General features: G+C 40.6%; 1 protein-coding gene across 1 annotated transcript; it reads right to left on the minus strand.

Annotated features, from left to right (window-relative positions):
* Window positions 1-1351: 1351 nt before the first annotated feature.
* Window positions 1352-15213, minus strand: LOC139473918 (uncharacterized). The gene is made up of 12 exons (XM_071256726.1): window positions 14889-15213; window positions 14071-14230; window positions 13325-13495; window positions 12346-12437; window positions 11697-11923; window positions 10112-10362; window positions 9535-9757; window positions 8361-8450; window positions 7706-7917; window positions 7159-7359; window positions 6114-6288; window positions 1352-1467 (listed from the first exon to the last, which is right to left on the minus strand). The coding sequence occupies exons 1-12, from the start codon at window positions 15194-15196 to the stop codon at window positions 1352-1354; spliced, it is 2226 nt and encodes a 741-aa protein (XP_071112827.1). The 5' UTR covers window positions 15197-15213.

Below are 15213 nucleotides of genomic sequence, written 5' to 3' on the forward strand. Positions count from 1 at the left end.
TAGCAATTCAGTAACGAATGAATGTTATCCGATCTGGGTAGATTTTTATAGGAAAAGAAATGGGGGAACGCATGTGCATTTCAATTTGCACGGAACTCACGTGCATCGGATTACCATGGCCGTTGCCGTGATGCGATTGGGCGATCGGTTTTATTGTCATCTACTTTGTTTTTCATGATCAAATTTCATTTTTCCGGACAAGGTAATGTTAAATTTTAGAGACTGTGTCAAAACTTACAATGTTACAATGTTACAATGCACTGTTACTTTGGGTGACGTTTCTTTAGCGGTTCAGTATTATTTACGGCACCAATTCGAAGTTTGTCTTGATAAGTTTTTCTTAGGTAAGCTTGCAAAGTTTCATTCATGTAACTTCAGTAGTTTCTGAGAAACCTTGTGCACTAAGAAAAGTCTCATGGATCAAGGATCATGTGTAAAAAAATATTTTACGGCTACTATTTTCGAACTCGTCTTGACAAGTATCTCTCAGATAAGCATGCTAACTTTCAGTCATGCAACTTCAGTATGTTCTGAGAAAATTTATCACCTTTGCAGACACAGCATCAAGTTGGAAAACCTGGAGCAAGGGTCATAACTATATAAAACACAATTACGGAACCAATTTTCGAACTCTGTCTTGACAAGTATCTCTTGAGAACTGATTTGTCCGGTCCACGTACATGCCGCCGTCATTAAGCTGGCATATTGTTGGGTACGGCGTTAAATAACAAACAGATATCTCTTAGATAAGCACGCAAACTTTCATTCATGTAACTTCAGTAGTTTGAGAAAACTTTCCCCCTTTGCAGACACTATACACTAAGTTGAATAGCAAGGGCCATAACTCTGTACAAATTAATTTTGGACCCCAATTGTCGATTTCGTTTAATATCATGACCAGTAACATAAGTGTGTAAAATTTCATTTCCCCAACTTAAATAGTTTTTGAGAAATTGGTACCCTTTGAAAAGCGGACGGACGGACGAACTCAGCTCCTATATTCCCCACACCAGTTCGTGGAGGATGATAATAAAGTCAATTTCTTCTGGGAATAGTGACTGCAACGTAAATTGTCAGATACTAATTAGCCATTCACCCTATTGCATTCACCAAAAACTGGGGAAGGACCATTGATTTGACCAAATTATTTGGGTGACTGACGATAAAACCTAGATATCTATTTCATGGATGAACTATTCACAATAATTCTGACCTTTCTGAACTTTTTGTGTCCTTTAAATGAGACTTGATGGCCATTTTTATGTACAGGACATATCGTTTTGTGTGAAATAGATAACGGTGGAATAGTTAAGTCTTTTGCATCAAGGATTGTTTTATTAATGAAAGATGATTAATACACGCCAAGGTACTTGGACCCCTCGACTTTGAATCCACCCTCCAACACTCTTGATGCTGCTGACTTTTGTTGACTTGGTTGCTGTCCACCAACAAACATTCGGATGTTCCCTGAAGAGGATTATCGTGATGGTAAATGAGGAGATAAACCCACAGTGTTTTCAATGTAAAGGTTTCAAACGTCGACTCGATACCTGTAAATTTCAATCCGCCAACCTGTCCGTTTTCCGTAACCACAAAGAAAACTCGGCTGTGAATGTAGGAAATAGGGCAACCTGTCCCCATACAGAAAACAGGTCTCCACCTGATGCACAATTTTTGCGCTTTAACCCGTTTTATTTGTGTTTTTATCCCCAATACATACAAAAGAAACTTCTATACAACAACTTTTGAAAATGTTGTTCCAACATGGTGCCTGCTAAAAAAAAATGCACGAGGGTACCTGCCCTTGAGTGATCATGGCTATTGAATTTGCTAAAGAATATGTTGGGAGTGAATTTTGAACTTAAACCGAAAGAGATAGAGGTACTCATACCCCATTCAATTGCACATATATACATATGTTTGTATATCTACATACGTGTGTAAATATTCATACGTGAACATACTTGTCATGTGAACGCGTTTACTCATGTGTGTATATATTTACATTAGGTGCAAATTTGCGCCATGTCTGGAGCAGGTTCAAATGTAAATTTACACAAGTGCAAATTTGTACTGTGTGTATATGTTGTCATGTGAACGTTTATGCCAATGCCAGATGATTATCTAATTCATATATCAGTTGATTATTTCTTTCTGAATCTGACTAGAAGCCATACTTACTTTGATGAGAAGTCGACAGAGGCACTGACAGAAATCTTTACATCTTACAACATCTGGCCTAAACAGGATCCTATTATTGAATGTGCATAGAAGTACCTTAGAAAAGTTTTTTTTCTACTCACAGACTGCCATCACATCTATATTTGCCCCTATGCATCTATATTTGCTTCTAAGTTATCGAGGCCTATGTCGATGGCATGTGAATGTAGTGTTTGCAGAACAAAATGGTGAGCAACATATCAGAAATACTAGTCAAGGCAGTTGTCATTGGGAAGGCTCCAAGCGTTCACATGAATGAATGAATGAATGAATGAATGAATGAATGTTTTACGCCGCATCAGCAAATTTCACGGCGAGGGGTTCACAAGAAGAGACCAAATCAGGAAATGAAATGGACTATGAATATTCCAAGGAAGCGGGATGCTAAAAGGATAGGTTTTAAAACCCCGGGTTATATGGCAGACTTAGGGAGGTATTCAAGGAAACATTCGAATCTGAACTATTTTCTCACATTCATTTTCGCAAAACGGGGCGAAGAGTCATGAGTGGTGAAAGGGGAATTACTGTGACTGCAATCTGTTGCCTGAATTCATCTGGCACCTACAAATTTCTATGCTAATCCCCAAAATGTGAATGTCGCCAGCTTTAATAAAGAGGGCACCATCAGGGTCTATTGAAAAGGCAAGTGATGGATTAACCTCTGCTGGCTCAAGCATTTTGTTCAGTATGCAAAGCCCTGTCATTCTGGATGGGCACAGTAGCCATAAAACTCTGAAGGCAACCAACTCTGTACGGAATTGCCATCATTTTGTTACCTCCACATACCACTCACAAGCTTAAATCCATAGACAGGCCTCTTTAGGTTAACTCCAACAAAGAAGCTGACAAGTGGATGTTTATGAACCCAGGCAGGAGAATTTCATTGTTTGCCATGGCAAAATGTTTAGCTTTGCCTACACGGTGACGGCAGCAATGCCGAAAGCAACCAGTGGCTTCCTTTCATTGGGATATGACCCTTTAACCCGGGTGTTTTCACTGATGACGATTTTGCAGGTTTAGTTGTTATCGGTGAACCCGAGGCTGAAACATAACTTTCCCCAACAGCCTTGCCTTATGGCAACCCGGAGTCAGGATCTAGGTCAACATCCGATGCAGTATTGCCACCATAAGCCACAATGAGAGCCTGGAACATCGGATACTGTACTGCAGGCCCTGCAGACGAACCCCACCCAGATGTTAGAAGACAGATTGAAGCTCTCTCACCACTACCACTGAAACGCAAGACACGGAGACGAAACAGAAAAATCTGACTCTTCAATCGTAGTTACAGCATCATCTTACAAGAAAGTGATTGAGGAGAAAGGACAGAAGAGATAAAAAACACTAGCAAGGCAAACCAAATCAGTCAGTCATTTGTGAGTAGCTCGCGTCAGTGCATAGTGTAGGCAATGGCTCCATGCAGAGTGTTGAGATGAGAAGGATATTTGCGATCTCTGTCGTTGAAGTATATATACTAAACTAACCGTAATTCTTAAGAACAAGTTTGGACAAGACAGATGCTTTATTAAATTTGAATGTTGCAGTTGCTCTAGGGATCAGGATTTCATTTCTCAGTTTATGTTTTTATTTGTATTGTATGGTTTAAACTAAGATCATGTTATATTTGGATATGCTTATAAGCAGTTGAAGGAATGACGTGTAGATACTTTGATAGGAAAGTGTTGCTTTGCAACGTTCATGTTACAGTTATTATTTAGTTTTGGAGATACCCTTTTTTCATTCTTGTTAACTGACTAACTTTATATGCATTTGAAAAGAAACTAAAAAGTATACTCAACAACAAAAGTCCCTGTGATACCAATATTCTAGTGTATTTTTGAAACAAGTAAAGTTTGGTTTTAAATATTGTCACAAAAACGTCACAAAAACGCCACTGCTACAGAAAAGCATGCATTCCATGCAAAAGTTAACTTTTATGCAAGCCCCATACGAATGGGTATAAAAACATGTGCGTTAACGGGATTCCATATGCATTGTTCAGCATCGTGATGACAACAACCACTCAGAAAAATTACGCAATTAATCAACATTACGAAATGCCACGCCTGTCCGTAAAGGAGCGTCTGCGGGCCATTGGTATGCTTGAAGCAGGATCGAGTTAACGTGATGTTGCAAGACAATTTAACGTCCACGGAAACACCATTTGGTGTTTATGGCAACGTTGGGAACAGACGATGCAGTGAGAGACCATCCTCGGAGTGGCAGGCCACGCGTAACCAATAATTGACAAGACAACTAGATTCGAACAACACACCTACGAAATCGATTCCAGCCAGCAACAGTGACTGCAAGAAACATCCCTGGCCTTCGACGAATATCTTCACAAACCGTACGTCGTCGCCTCAGATGTGCAGGGATTGTCGCCAGAAGACCCGCAAGACGTCCCATTTTGACAGGAAACCACCGCCAAGCACGTCTACAGTGGTGCAGACAGCGTCTACGCTGGACGGCCATGCAGTGGGGACAAATTCTATTCACTGACGATTCTCGTTTCCACCTCAGCCACAGCGATGGACGGATTCGAGTGTACCGACGTCGAGGTGAACGTTACGTCAATCATTGTATCATGGAAGAAGATCGGTTCGGGGGCGGCAGCGTTATGGTATGGGGTGGGATTACAGCAAGACAGAGGAGCCGTTTGATAGTGGTAGAGGGAAATCTCAATGGACACTGCTACCGCGACGAGATCATCGGCCCTGTTCTACCGTTTTTGCGTCGTTATGGCCCGGGCATTACCTTTCAACATGACAACGCCCGGCCTCATATTGCTCGACTTGTTCAGGATTCTCTTCAACAAAACAACGTGAATGTCACCCCTTGGCCGGCTCGCTCCCCTGATCTCTCACCAATCGAGCACATGTGGGATGAGATGGATCGGCGCCTTCGAGGTCAACCAGGTGTTCCACAGACACTCCAGGAACTTCGATACATGCTCCAGCAGATATGGACAGATATCCCAGAGGACTTTGTGCGACGCCTGGTCCATTCCATGAGACGACGATGTGTTGCTTGCATCGCAACCAGAGGTGGACAGACACGTTATTGATTTGAAAATTTTTAAATTTGGCATGTTCATGGTTTTTGTAATGAAATCATGCATTTTCTGAAGTCAGTATGGCAAATTAAACCATTTGAACACTTACATGAGTCTTTTATCTGTTGCAAACCGAAATTGTAAATTGGTAAAAAACATAACTTTGCATTAAATCTTTTTCAATGTCACAGGAACTTTTGTCGATCAGCATACATGTAGATTACCGTTATGCTGTTATTTGTGAAAGCGAGGTAAAGTGGCCCAGCACTGGTAATTTCCCCAACCTACAGGGCAACATGGCCAGTGTTTGTCAAAACCCATTTACATAGATATAACTTAATCCAGCTGTTGATGATTGTAATAACATGTTCCATTTAAGTGTTAACTTAAAGGCTGTTGCCGTTGTGCTAGGGGGAGGTTATAAAAAGAAATGCTGCTGAATAAATACTTTATTTCGTGATGATCGGGACATCAGCAAAATAGTGATCTAGCGTACATTCGATACAGCCTCTCGCAGAACAATCAGACTTCTAAATTGTTATGGTATCAGCGCAGGTATTAAGAAATGATAGAAACTTTGTACCCGTCCCACAAAGCGATCTTAGCGCTAAGACTTACAAACCTTCATACTGTTGTATCATAGCTCCAGGGCACATGGCTCCCTGACTTGGTTGATGCATGTCATCATATCCCAAATGCGTAGATCGATGCTCATAATATCAATCACTGGATCGTCTGGTCAGACTCGATTGTTTACAGATCGCCGTCTTATACCTGGAATATTGCCGGCGTTAAACAATAACCTAACAAATAAACAAACATGTAGGATAACACCCACCTGGCTCTATCACCCACCCCGAGTCGTCCACCCAGACGGCCATGCTCTCTGCTGACACCGTCATGTTAACTACTTGGAAGGCATTGGCAGCAATGGTCACACGTTCGAAGGCTACCAACTGTCGTTGTGGAACTGTCACATTTGCGTTGTTCCAGGATATATAAATCTGAACAATCTGTGAAGAAGAACAATTTAATTTTTTACCAATAAACCACTCATGTGTCTTGACACATGGCCATATCACGAACTCACGCATCTCAAAGTCTTTAAAATAATAGCCAAAACTGAAAGCGGCGCTAATTGAAGTGTTGGTCTAGAAATCCGATTAGTTCATGCGGTGAGGTGACACGGGGTTAAACGTCGCTGACTCCGAGTCGACCATTCCTTTCTTCATCCCCTTTATAATGAGCACCAACCAGGAATCATCTTTTACTGTCTTTTGGTATGACGCGGCCAAAGGCGGAACCACTGACCTCTTGCTCTACAGACTGGTGCTCAATCCAATAGGTGGTCAAGATAAAATGCGAACTCTGTTAGGTGAAATATGAATTTAGAGTGGAATTCCTTTATAGTGATCTTGATTCTGCGTGAAGAGGTCAAGAATTTTTCTGTCTGCTCTGTCTGTTAGTCCGGATGTATAACTCAACAACTCTCCTTATTAAAAGAGGAGTACTGCCTTTTGCTTTTGAGGAATCCGTAACTGTTGACTGATCTACATTTGATTCTGAAGCAGACAACATGGTGGAGGGTGTTGGAGGGACGTGCCCTCTGGTAATGACTTTTTATGTATGCATAACGTAGCTATTCTTAAGTTACAGATGTAACGAGAATGTCCATAATTGTTTTGACAAAAACACTTATCTGTTCATAAACAGTGAGGAAGGTAATCATCGACAATTAAAAAAAGCAGACCCATTGTATATTTATAAGCAGATTGTATATCACAATGGGAATCTGTGGATGTGGATCTTGGTCTTATTGTAATAAATACCAATTACACAAAGGGCATTACAGTAAAGTAAAGACTCAAGTAGATCATACTGACCTCATCACCGTCATATTTCCCTACGTTCTGTAACAGAATGGAGACCTCGACATCTTGCCCTGCCTGTATGGTGTAGGCATACTGCAGGGTGATGTAGAAGAACTGGGTGTAGGAGAGGCCATAGCCGAAAGGGTACAATGGCTCGTCCTCGTAGTATCTGTACGTTCGCCCAGCCATCGAGTAATTTGTCATGGCTGGAAACTGAAATGAATCGACTTGAGCTTCCTAAGATTGCTACTGAGAGGGACGTGATGTGACCCTACCTCAATAGCCTCACTGTGAAAATTAGTGTCTGAAAGAATTAGCAACAACCCATGCCATCGGGGACAATGATATGAAACCAGCCAAACTGCAGCACCTGATCACCTTATACCAAATTGTGTTACTTCTTGCAAAAAGTGTGATATATTTTGGACAAATCCTGATGAGGAAGCCCCAAGCCCCAGTTATTAACGTTGATGACCAGTGCTGGAACCTTTTGGCGGAGGTAGCATATGAGCAGTTCATGTAACACTGTGAACAGTCCAGAAACTGAAATTTTACTCACTCCATCAAGGCTCTTAGGCCATGTGTAGGGCAGTCTGGCAGCGGGAACAGAGCCCGGCCCATCCATGGTGAGCACACGGCGCAGAGCTTCTCCTGTAGCCTGAGCAGGGAAGAAACATTCCAAGATGGCGGCAACCTGTGGATTGGCATCCGCCATGGTAATGTTCAGAGGCCCGGCATTGAACAGCAGAAGGACGATTGGCGTATTTGCGCCTGTAAGAATCAGGAGTGATATATTCATGGCAATTTGTACGTTCATAGTTTTCACTTTATTTCACACTTTAAAACATATAAAAACATCCTGTAAAGCTTTGTACAGTATAATATTGAGCTATATCAAGACAATATTGGATATTGCTAAAATGTTCGTGTACGGATAAGGTTTTCCCTTTTACTCAAAATTGTTACAGGAAGTTTGGAAGAAAATAGAACTTTAAAGTAACACAAACATGAAAATGATCAAAAGGAGATATATTGATATATGTGCAAAATGTCTAATGTGGGTTGTCAGTAGGCTATCAGGAGATAATATGGTTCGGTCGCTGTTTCAAACTACGCAATTTGATTCTGTGAAGAAAAGTTTATTTCTCTTCACTGCATTATATTTCCACTTCCAGCATGTCCATTTATTGCTGGTAAAAACTGATGACACTTACTGAATTTTAGTGAATCTAGTAATAGTTCGGCTTGTCCCGAAGGAAGTTCCATATTTGGCCGGTCCCGTGCTTCACCTTCGATCTCTTGCCCTTGCAATATGGAGTCGAGTATAATTATTGCAACATGGGGTGTGTAACATGATGTAGGACAAAAAATGATTTTAAAAAGATAAGAGGAAAATATTAAAATATTTTGTTTGCCAATTACCTTTTTTTCTGAGATTAACTGGTTGTATTTTACCAAACCATGTCATATATGGGAAATATCCCAGTTGCTCATGGCCGTACAGTGACACTTTCTTAAGAAGAAAGCGTACTGATTTGTTGACAAATTGTAGACCAGGAAACCCCGAATTTGAAAGGTATTTTGCAAAGGAAATTAGTATTAGGAATAAGGAATGCAGTGACATAATGTACCCAAAATACTAGAAAATAGATAACGACCAACTTCATGTAGTTCTAGTCACAATGGGGGCACGGGTGGCCCAGTCGTCTAAGGCACCGCGATTCGCTGTGCAGAGTTGCGTCCCTTGGACACGCCAGAAACCTATGATTGTGGGTTCGAATCCCGGTTCGCCCCGATTATGTTTCAATGTTTGTCAGCACCATACCCGTTCTCGTGGGTTTCACCGAAGTGGTAAACGTCTGAGATCTGCATCACTTCAGGCTTTCCTCCCACATGAAGCTGACACGCCGCGATATAACTGGAATACTGTTAAAAGCGGCGTTAAACCCAACTAACTCACTCACTCTAGTCACAATGAGTGAGTTCAAAATTAGGGTTGCACTGGCAACACTTAACAATATAAAGTCAGAAGTCAGTAGAACATAACAACTGCTTATATTCTTTGTAACGACATTTCAAAGCTACTTCCTGCCGTCTTCATCGGGTGAATGATGGGGCTAGGCGTAGGTTTGAAATGTCGTTGTTCGGTCATGTATTCATTTCATCGATATACTGACGAGAGCTATTTATTCACAGGTATATATCTAAACTGAAGGAAATATCACAGATACATAGACAAATAAAACCAGGAGTATTTAAGTAACTCTATATACCTCTATTGAATTCCGTCTACAGATAACCAGGAACAAATGTAGTTTAATACATACTAATTGCAATATAATAAAGACAACCTTCAGTGAAGGAAATGATACTAGTTCTGCTGCATACCCGTGCCCAGGCAGATGAACACTAAGTCTTTCCCAGACACAACTTCTTGAACAGAGGAAGAGTTGTAGTTCGTGCAGGAAGTGTTTGAGCAGCCAGCGCCATATTGGACGTTTGAGGACAACTGTTTGATGCCATCCAGGGCAGTCACGGTAAACCGGGGGTCACTATCGGCGGAGTAGTCGCCAAATATGTTGATTCTGTCATTAGCGATTGGACCTACCACCTAAAGGGGAATATGAAACTTCAGGTAATGTTATAATAGCTTTGGAAAAGTGACAAAAATGTCCTCAGGTCATGCAACAAATCATAAATTGACCAGCAGAACGAAAAACGTCATTTTCGAAAAAAAGGTGACCTTTTGCTTGTGATATGTACGGCAAAGTGTACACAGCCTCGGTTTCATATGTATTAATATACCGGAGACGTATATTCCTTAAGGATCCTTTGGCATATGACATTGAACCTGTATACATCCCTTGAGACGACTGTACGTGTTGGTTTCTGCCCACTGTATGACAAGAAAGATTGTGTCATACATATACATACATGTATACCGTATACATGTACAAGACCTTACCCCAATAGAATTATATTTCTTTGTCAAGGGGAGGAAGTTGTTCGCGTTCTTCAGCAAGACATAGGATTTCATCGCTGCTTCAACTGCCAGGGCTCTATGGGCCTCACTCTCGATGACAGACATGTCCAGCTTAGTGTACGGGTTCGTTTCCGGTGGATCAAACTCTCCAAGCCTCAGTCTGGTATAAAACAATGGTTTCACTCTCTCCCGAATCAAATCTTCCGTCAGCTTGCCTTGTTTGACTGCTTCAGCTGTTGACAGAGGGGTCGATGAGAGTTTCCAAAACAACGTTTCTGTATATTTTAAATTATGAGCTATTTCACCCAGGTTATAACTGAAAAAACAACCAATTTGCTTTGTTACAAATTTCACATGAGCCTAAATCCCATACCAGATAGAAGATATTCTAAATTTCAATCCTTGTTGGGCACTTGTGTCCCATTCGACAGTTCACATTCTCAACTACACCAATCAAGTCTCTTCCAATTTTTTAAATGACAATTCTCTGGGTAACATTAATAATAAGTAAGATGAATGAATTCATAGTTGGTCTGTGGTGGACTCTTTCTGTGGAAAACAACAACAACAGACATTGCTGTAATTGATCAAAATTTGTGATAAAGGATGACATACCACGCATAATGCAATCATGCATATCCACCAGACTCATGACTAAGGTGCTCTGGACTATGACACGCCATTCTTCCCGAGGCAAGAGAGTTAACTGACTTTAAAAATCCAGTTTTCACCCTTGCCGAACTTTGCTGGAATTCCAGGGCTCGATCGTAGCGCCACCAGTGGCTATCACGAGTCATGTCCCTTCCATGCCTCTCCTATGGACCAATCAAATTCCACCTCTCGTATCACTTGCATTTGCTTCAAACAAAACGGCGGCGCCCAGTCAAGACGATCTGATTGATAATTAAAATCTATATAGTGATAAAACGGGTCTTACATCGCGAAAAACATGAAACGATTTGGAAAATATCTGTTGAAAACGAGTTGGTGGTGCACATGCTTTTGCAAATACTGCAATCGACCGAAATCTGCATGACGTTAACGAACCGGATTTCGATTTCGTTGTGTGATTGTGATTGCACTGTGCATAGAGTCGTTGGTCCAGCAAAAATGTAACTCTCTAACACCAGCCTAGTTCGGCAAGGGTGGAAACTGGACTTTTATAGTCAATTAACTCACTTGCCTCGGGAAGATGTGACACCCCATGGACAAGCCGTACTACAGCCGTAGTACACACTGCCAAGGGGCGCCCAATGGTCTTTGAATCAAATCAAAATACCAACGCAAATAAACAGTGCGTATTATTGTTAAAAGGTGATCTTAACCCGTTTGTGAAGTGTGGTATATGTCACACATTATCTTAAATGATACTTACTTTGAAATACACGTAACCAGAAATAAAACATACCCAGGTGCGATAATACAAGGTGGAACTTTGTTCCTAACTCCTTGGTACTGATGGCCGATACGTGCTTGTAGAGCTAAGAGTGTTCCTGGTGAACATTATTTATCAACCACGGCCTATAGATGTAATGACCGTAAAGACAGTCAGTTTAATGCTACCTACTGATCAGGGAGAAGTACGGCTGGGGAAGATTCTCAGATAATTCCAGATTAACACCAGCGTTCACCGATGCTGCAGCTATGTCGACTCCATTGTCGAGGTAGTGATGTGTTGACATGATTCTCTCTATGGCTCCTTGGTCACTGATGACGTATCCAGAGAAGTTCCATTCGTTCCTGAGAACATCCGTCAGGAGCTGAGCGTTGGCACATGCTGGCGTGCCGTTGAAGCTAAAACATAGGGCTCCCTTCTTCTTTACATTCACTGATGGTTCACCATGGGAACAGTGTACACACAGGAAAATCATATACTAAATGAAAATTAAACCAACTATTTGGAGAAAATGATTCACATGCACAATGGCGTGTGTTGAGAGAGGTTTTACACGGTTTGCAATATTCGAGCCATAGGCTTGACGGCAAGGTTGGGCTTCCCACTCTTTACCAAAGTGGGAATTGAAAACCAAGCGAAAGCATCAAACTAATGTAATGCAATGGACATCTGCATAATAATCTAATAATGAAACTTCTGAATCACAATGTAATATGTCATTAAAATTCTTATGCAAGTTTTAGTTATGACATTTTTTGTTTTATGATTATTTCATTTTCTTGTCACTTAAGGTACAGCAGTATCCGGAGCAGTGTTGCACCTATTGTAGCTGCACATGATGTTGTAAGTCCCAGCCTTGACGCAGGCACGAAACGCTGGCAGGAATGTTGTACGCCAGTCTCGTACTGATACCTAAACAAAGAGAAGGCAGATACAATTCTGTCAACTAAAATCCTGTACGGAAAAATGTGACAAAGAAGTATTCTGATGAGATGAATCTAGACAATCAAAAAATCAGAGAAATTATTGGCAGTGTTAACAAAAGGAGGCATGTTAGTTTCTGAGATTAATCTAATTGAATATTGAAATTCGAGGGTATATTAAATACAATATCCATACTCGTATTTAATTTCCTGCCATCTTTTGTCGTTTGGTATTGAGATTTTATGGAGCTGTTGTTTACATTCCAACACATCATTCACCTTATATAATTACTTTACTGTTATACCCCTAAAGCAAATTCCTGGTATAATGTAAGATGACACAAGAACATGTAACATAAAAATGCCAATTGGGCCTGCAGCATACAAAATACCCAACCAGACGATTCTGTGCACAGTTGCTGGTTGTATGTTTGAAATCATGACGACAAGGTGTAATTGCAGTGTTGCAGCGGCTGTGTACGAAGTGAACCGCGTTTTACATTAATGAGTGACTCGGGACATTGTTGATCCAAGACATAAAACATCCGTTATATTTTAGCAAAATATATGTAAGTTGAATTGAAAAAGAATCCGTTATATATGATTATAAGATATTACAGACGTTTCTTATCTCTTGACGCCATGTGAGTAATACATCAAGTGGAAGATGATTTTGTAATCGGTTTGATGCTGAATCCTCAAATAGTCCATCAAGTATTCTAATGCGAATCTGGTTGCACCGCCTTATATCAATAAGCAGTTTATGTATCCTTCGATTTTTTAAGTTATGATATGTTTCATACTTGAACACGTGCTTCATATGACAAAGCTAAAAGGTACCTTCAGTAGACGTTCGTTAAAAAGAATGATACATACGACGGCTGAAAAATTATGTCGTTGTACGGGGATGCTGTCTGGTCCACCGTAGGCGTCGAAGTGTTTACAGCCAGCGTTAGCTCTGATGAAACGTGTGTCGTTACCTTGCAGGCCTTTCACAAACTTGGCAGCATAAACACCAGACATGTACGGATCTTCTCCATAACTTTCCTGATTTCAGAAAGCATGTTTGTTATGTTACATTAACAGTTCGACTCAAACAAGATACAATACTGTTTGTCATAGTCATAATTCATAATTCCCACTTTTGTGCATTACTATAAACACTAACCATCATGTGAAATGATTATGTTGATGCTGTTGTTCACATGTATTCAGTTATGGGTTTAATAAATTGCATTCCTTTGTTACAATTCCATTGGTTAGAAGTTATTGCCATTGCTTCATTTAGCATTGTTGTTATAATCAAATATTCTTCTGAAGGTTTTACACTGTTTAACTTTCTTTCATAAGATGCAAAATATTTGTGAAATGTTATTTTCGTGTTTGTTCCTGCTACCTGTATCAACATTCTCCATGCTACAGATATCCAAAAGTGTTTTATTTTCTTTCTGAAACATTCTTCTCATTTCATCTATAAAATATCATTCAGTTGACCAAATACCATATTGAAAAACTTCCCAGAATCAGTCATATCCTTGGCAAGGCATAATTTCATCTAAATGAAACATATGATTTGCACATGAACATTTAGATATGATGATGTGAAGATGGAAGTTTGTGACCTGGTTCCGTCCCCATCTTGGATCCCTCATGATGTTGATGACGGGGCTAAAGCAGCTTATGCCTTTGTGATCGCCATATTCCTTTTTGCTGATGTAGTCGTTATATTTAGCCCGTACTTCAACACTTGTGGCCTCCGCAACCCGGTATATGAGGTCCTTGCTGTGAAATATACACTTCTGCAATGTTCACGTCTTGTGAAAGTGTGCTGACTGACTATATTCACACTCACGCACACACGCTGTACATACATAGATTGCAAACGTTTGACACCAGACAATAATGGAAAAGAACACAGTAAGAAGAATTTGTAATACGTTCAAGCTGATTGTGCCACAGGGTCACCAGATGTGTAGGTCCGTCTGTTTTTGAGTTCATGGTTCCCACTTGGACAACAAGTGTAAGCTGATATCTATATATATATATCTGTTAATTTGTATGAGAATATAGCCAGAACACTCACATGACAAGCTATGTTGAAAATGTTTATTTTGTTCTAGAAAGCTGATTAGTTTTAAAAGATAGATACCAGTATACAACTTTTGCTTTTGCATCCAGAGTTATTGCATGAGAAGAATATGTAGTAATTGGTAGCTCATTATGTGATGTTGGTATTGCTGATAAAATATCTCGAAAAAGGTTTCAAACACTTCAAACAAGATTAAATGTTAGCTAGTTAGAACCAAGGCACAGTATAAATGCGGATCTGTGTTGTATTTCTCGTCTCTCTTTTCCATATATAAAAAAATAATTACGTTTAACGTGTGTCCACTAAAAATGATCTTCAAAAGAAATCTAATCTACCCAATAACACCTCTACCTGAAGGCAGCGGCTAGCCCTAGAGCTTGGGGAAAGGATGTGGCATTCCCCGCCCCCACGTCTCCCCTCAGACATTCTGTGTTCCAGGAGTAGGGGCCGATACCTAGACGAGGGATTGCGGGAGCAGGTCCTCCTAAATTACCACGTCCCCCTCGGGCCATCTGTTCTTGCATCTCTTCCAGGGTGAGGCGCCCGACTAGGTCCTCTACCCTCACATCCCACGGTAGGGATGTATTTCTGAAGGGATAATCCCCCAGTGCAAAGAGACATTGGAGGATCAACACATATACATATAAGACACCACTCATGCTGACATTTGTAGACT

The sequence above is a fragment of the Haliotis cracherodii genome, unplaced genomic scaffold (assembly GCF_022045235.1).
Source record: "Haliotis cracherodii isolate W230 unplaced genomic scaffold, xgHalCrac1.p SCAF_3, whole genome shotgun sequence".
NCBI lineage: Eukaryota > Metazoa > Mollusca > Gastropoda > Lepetellida > Haliotidae > Haliotis > Haliotis cracherodii.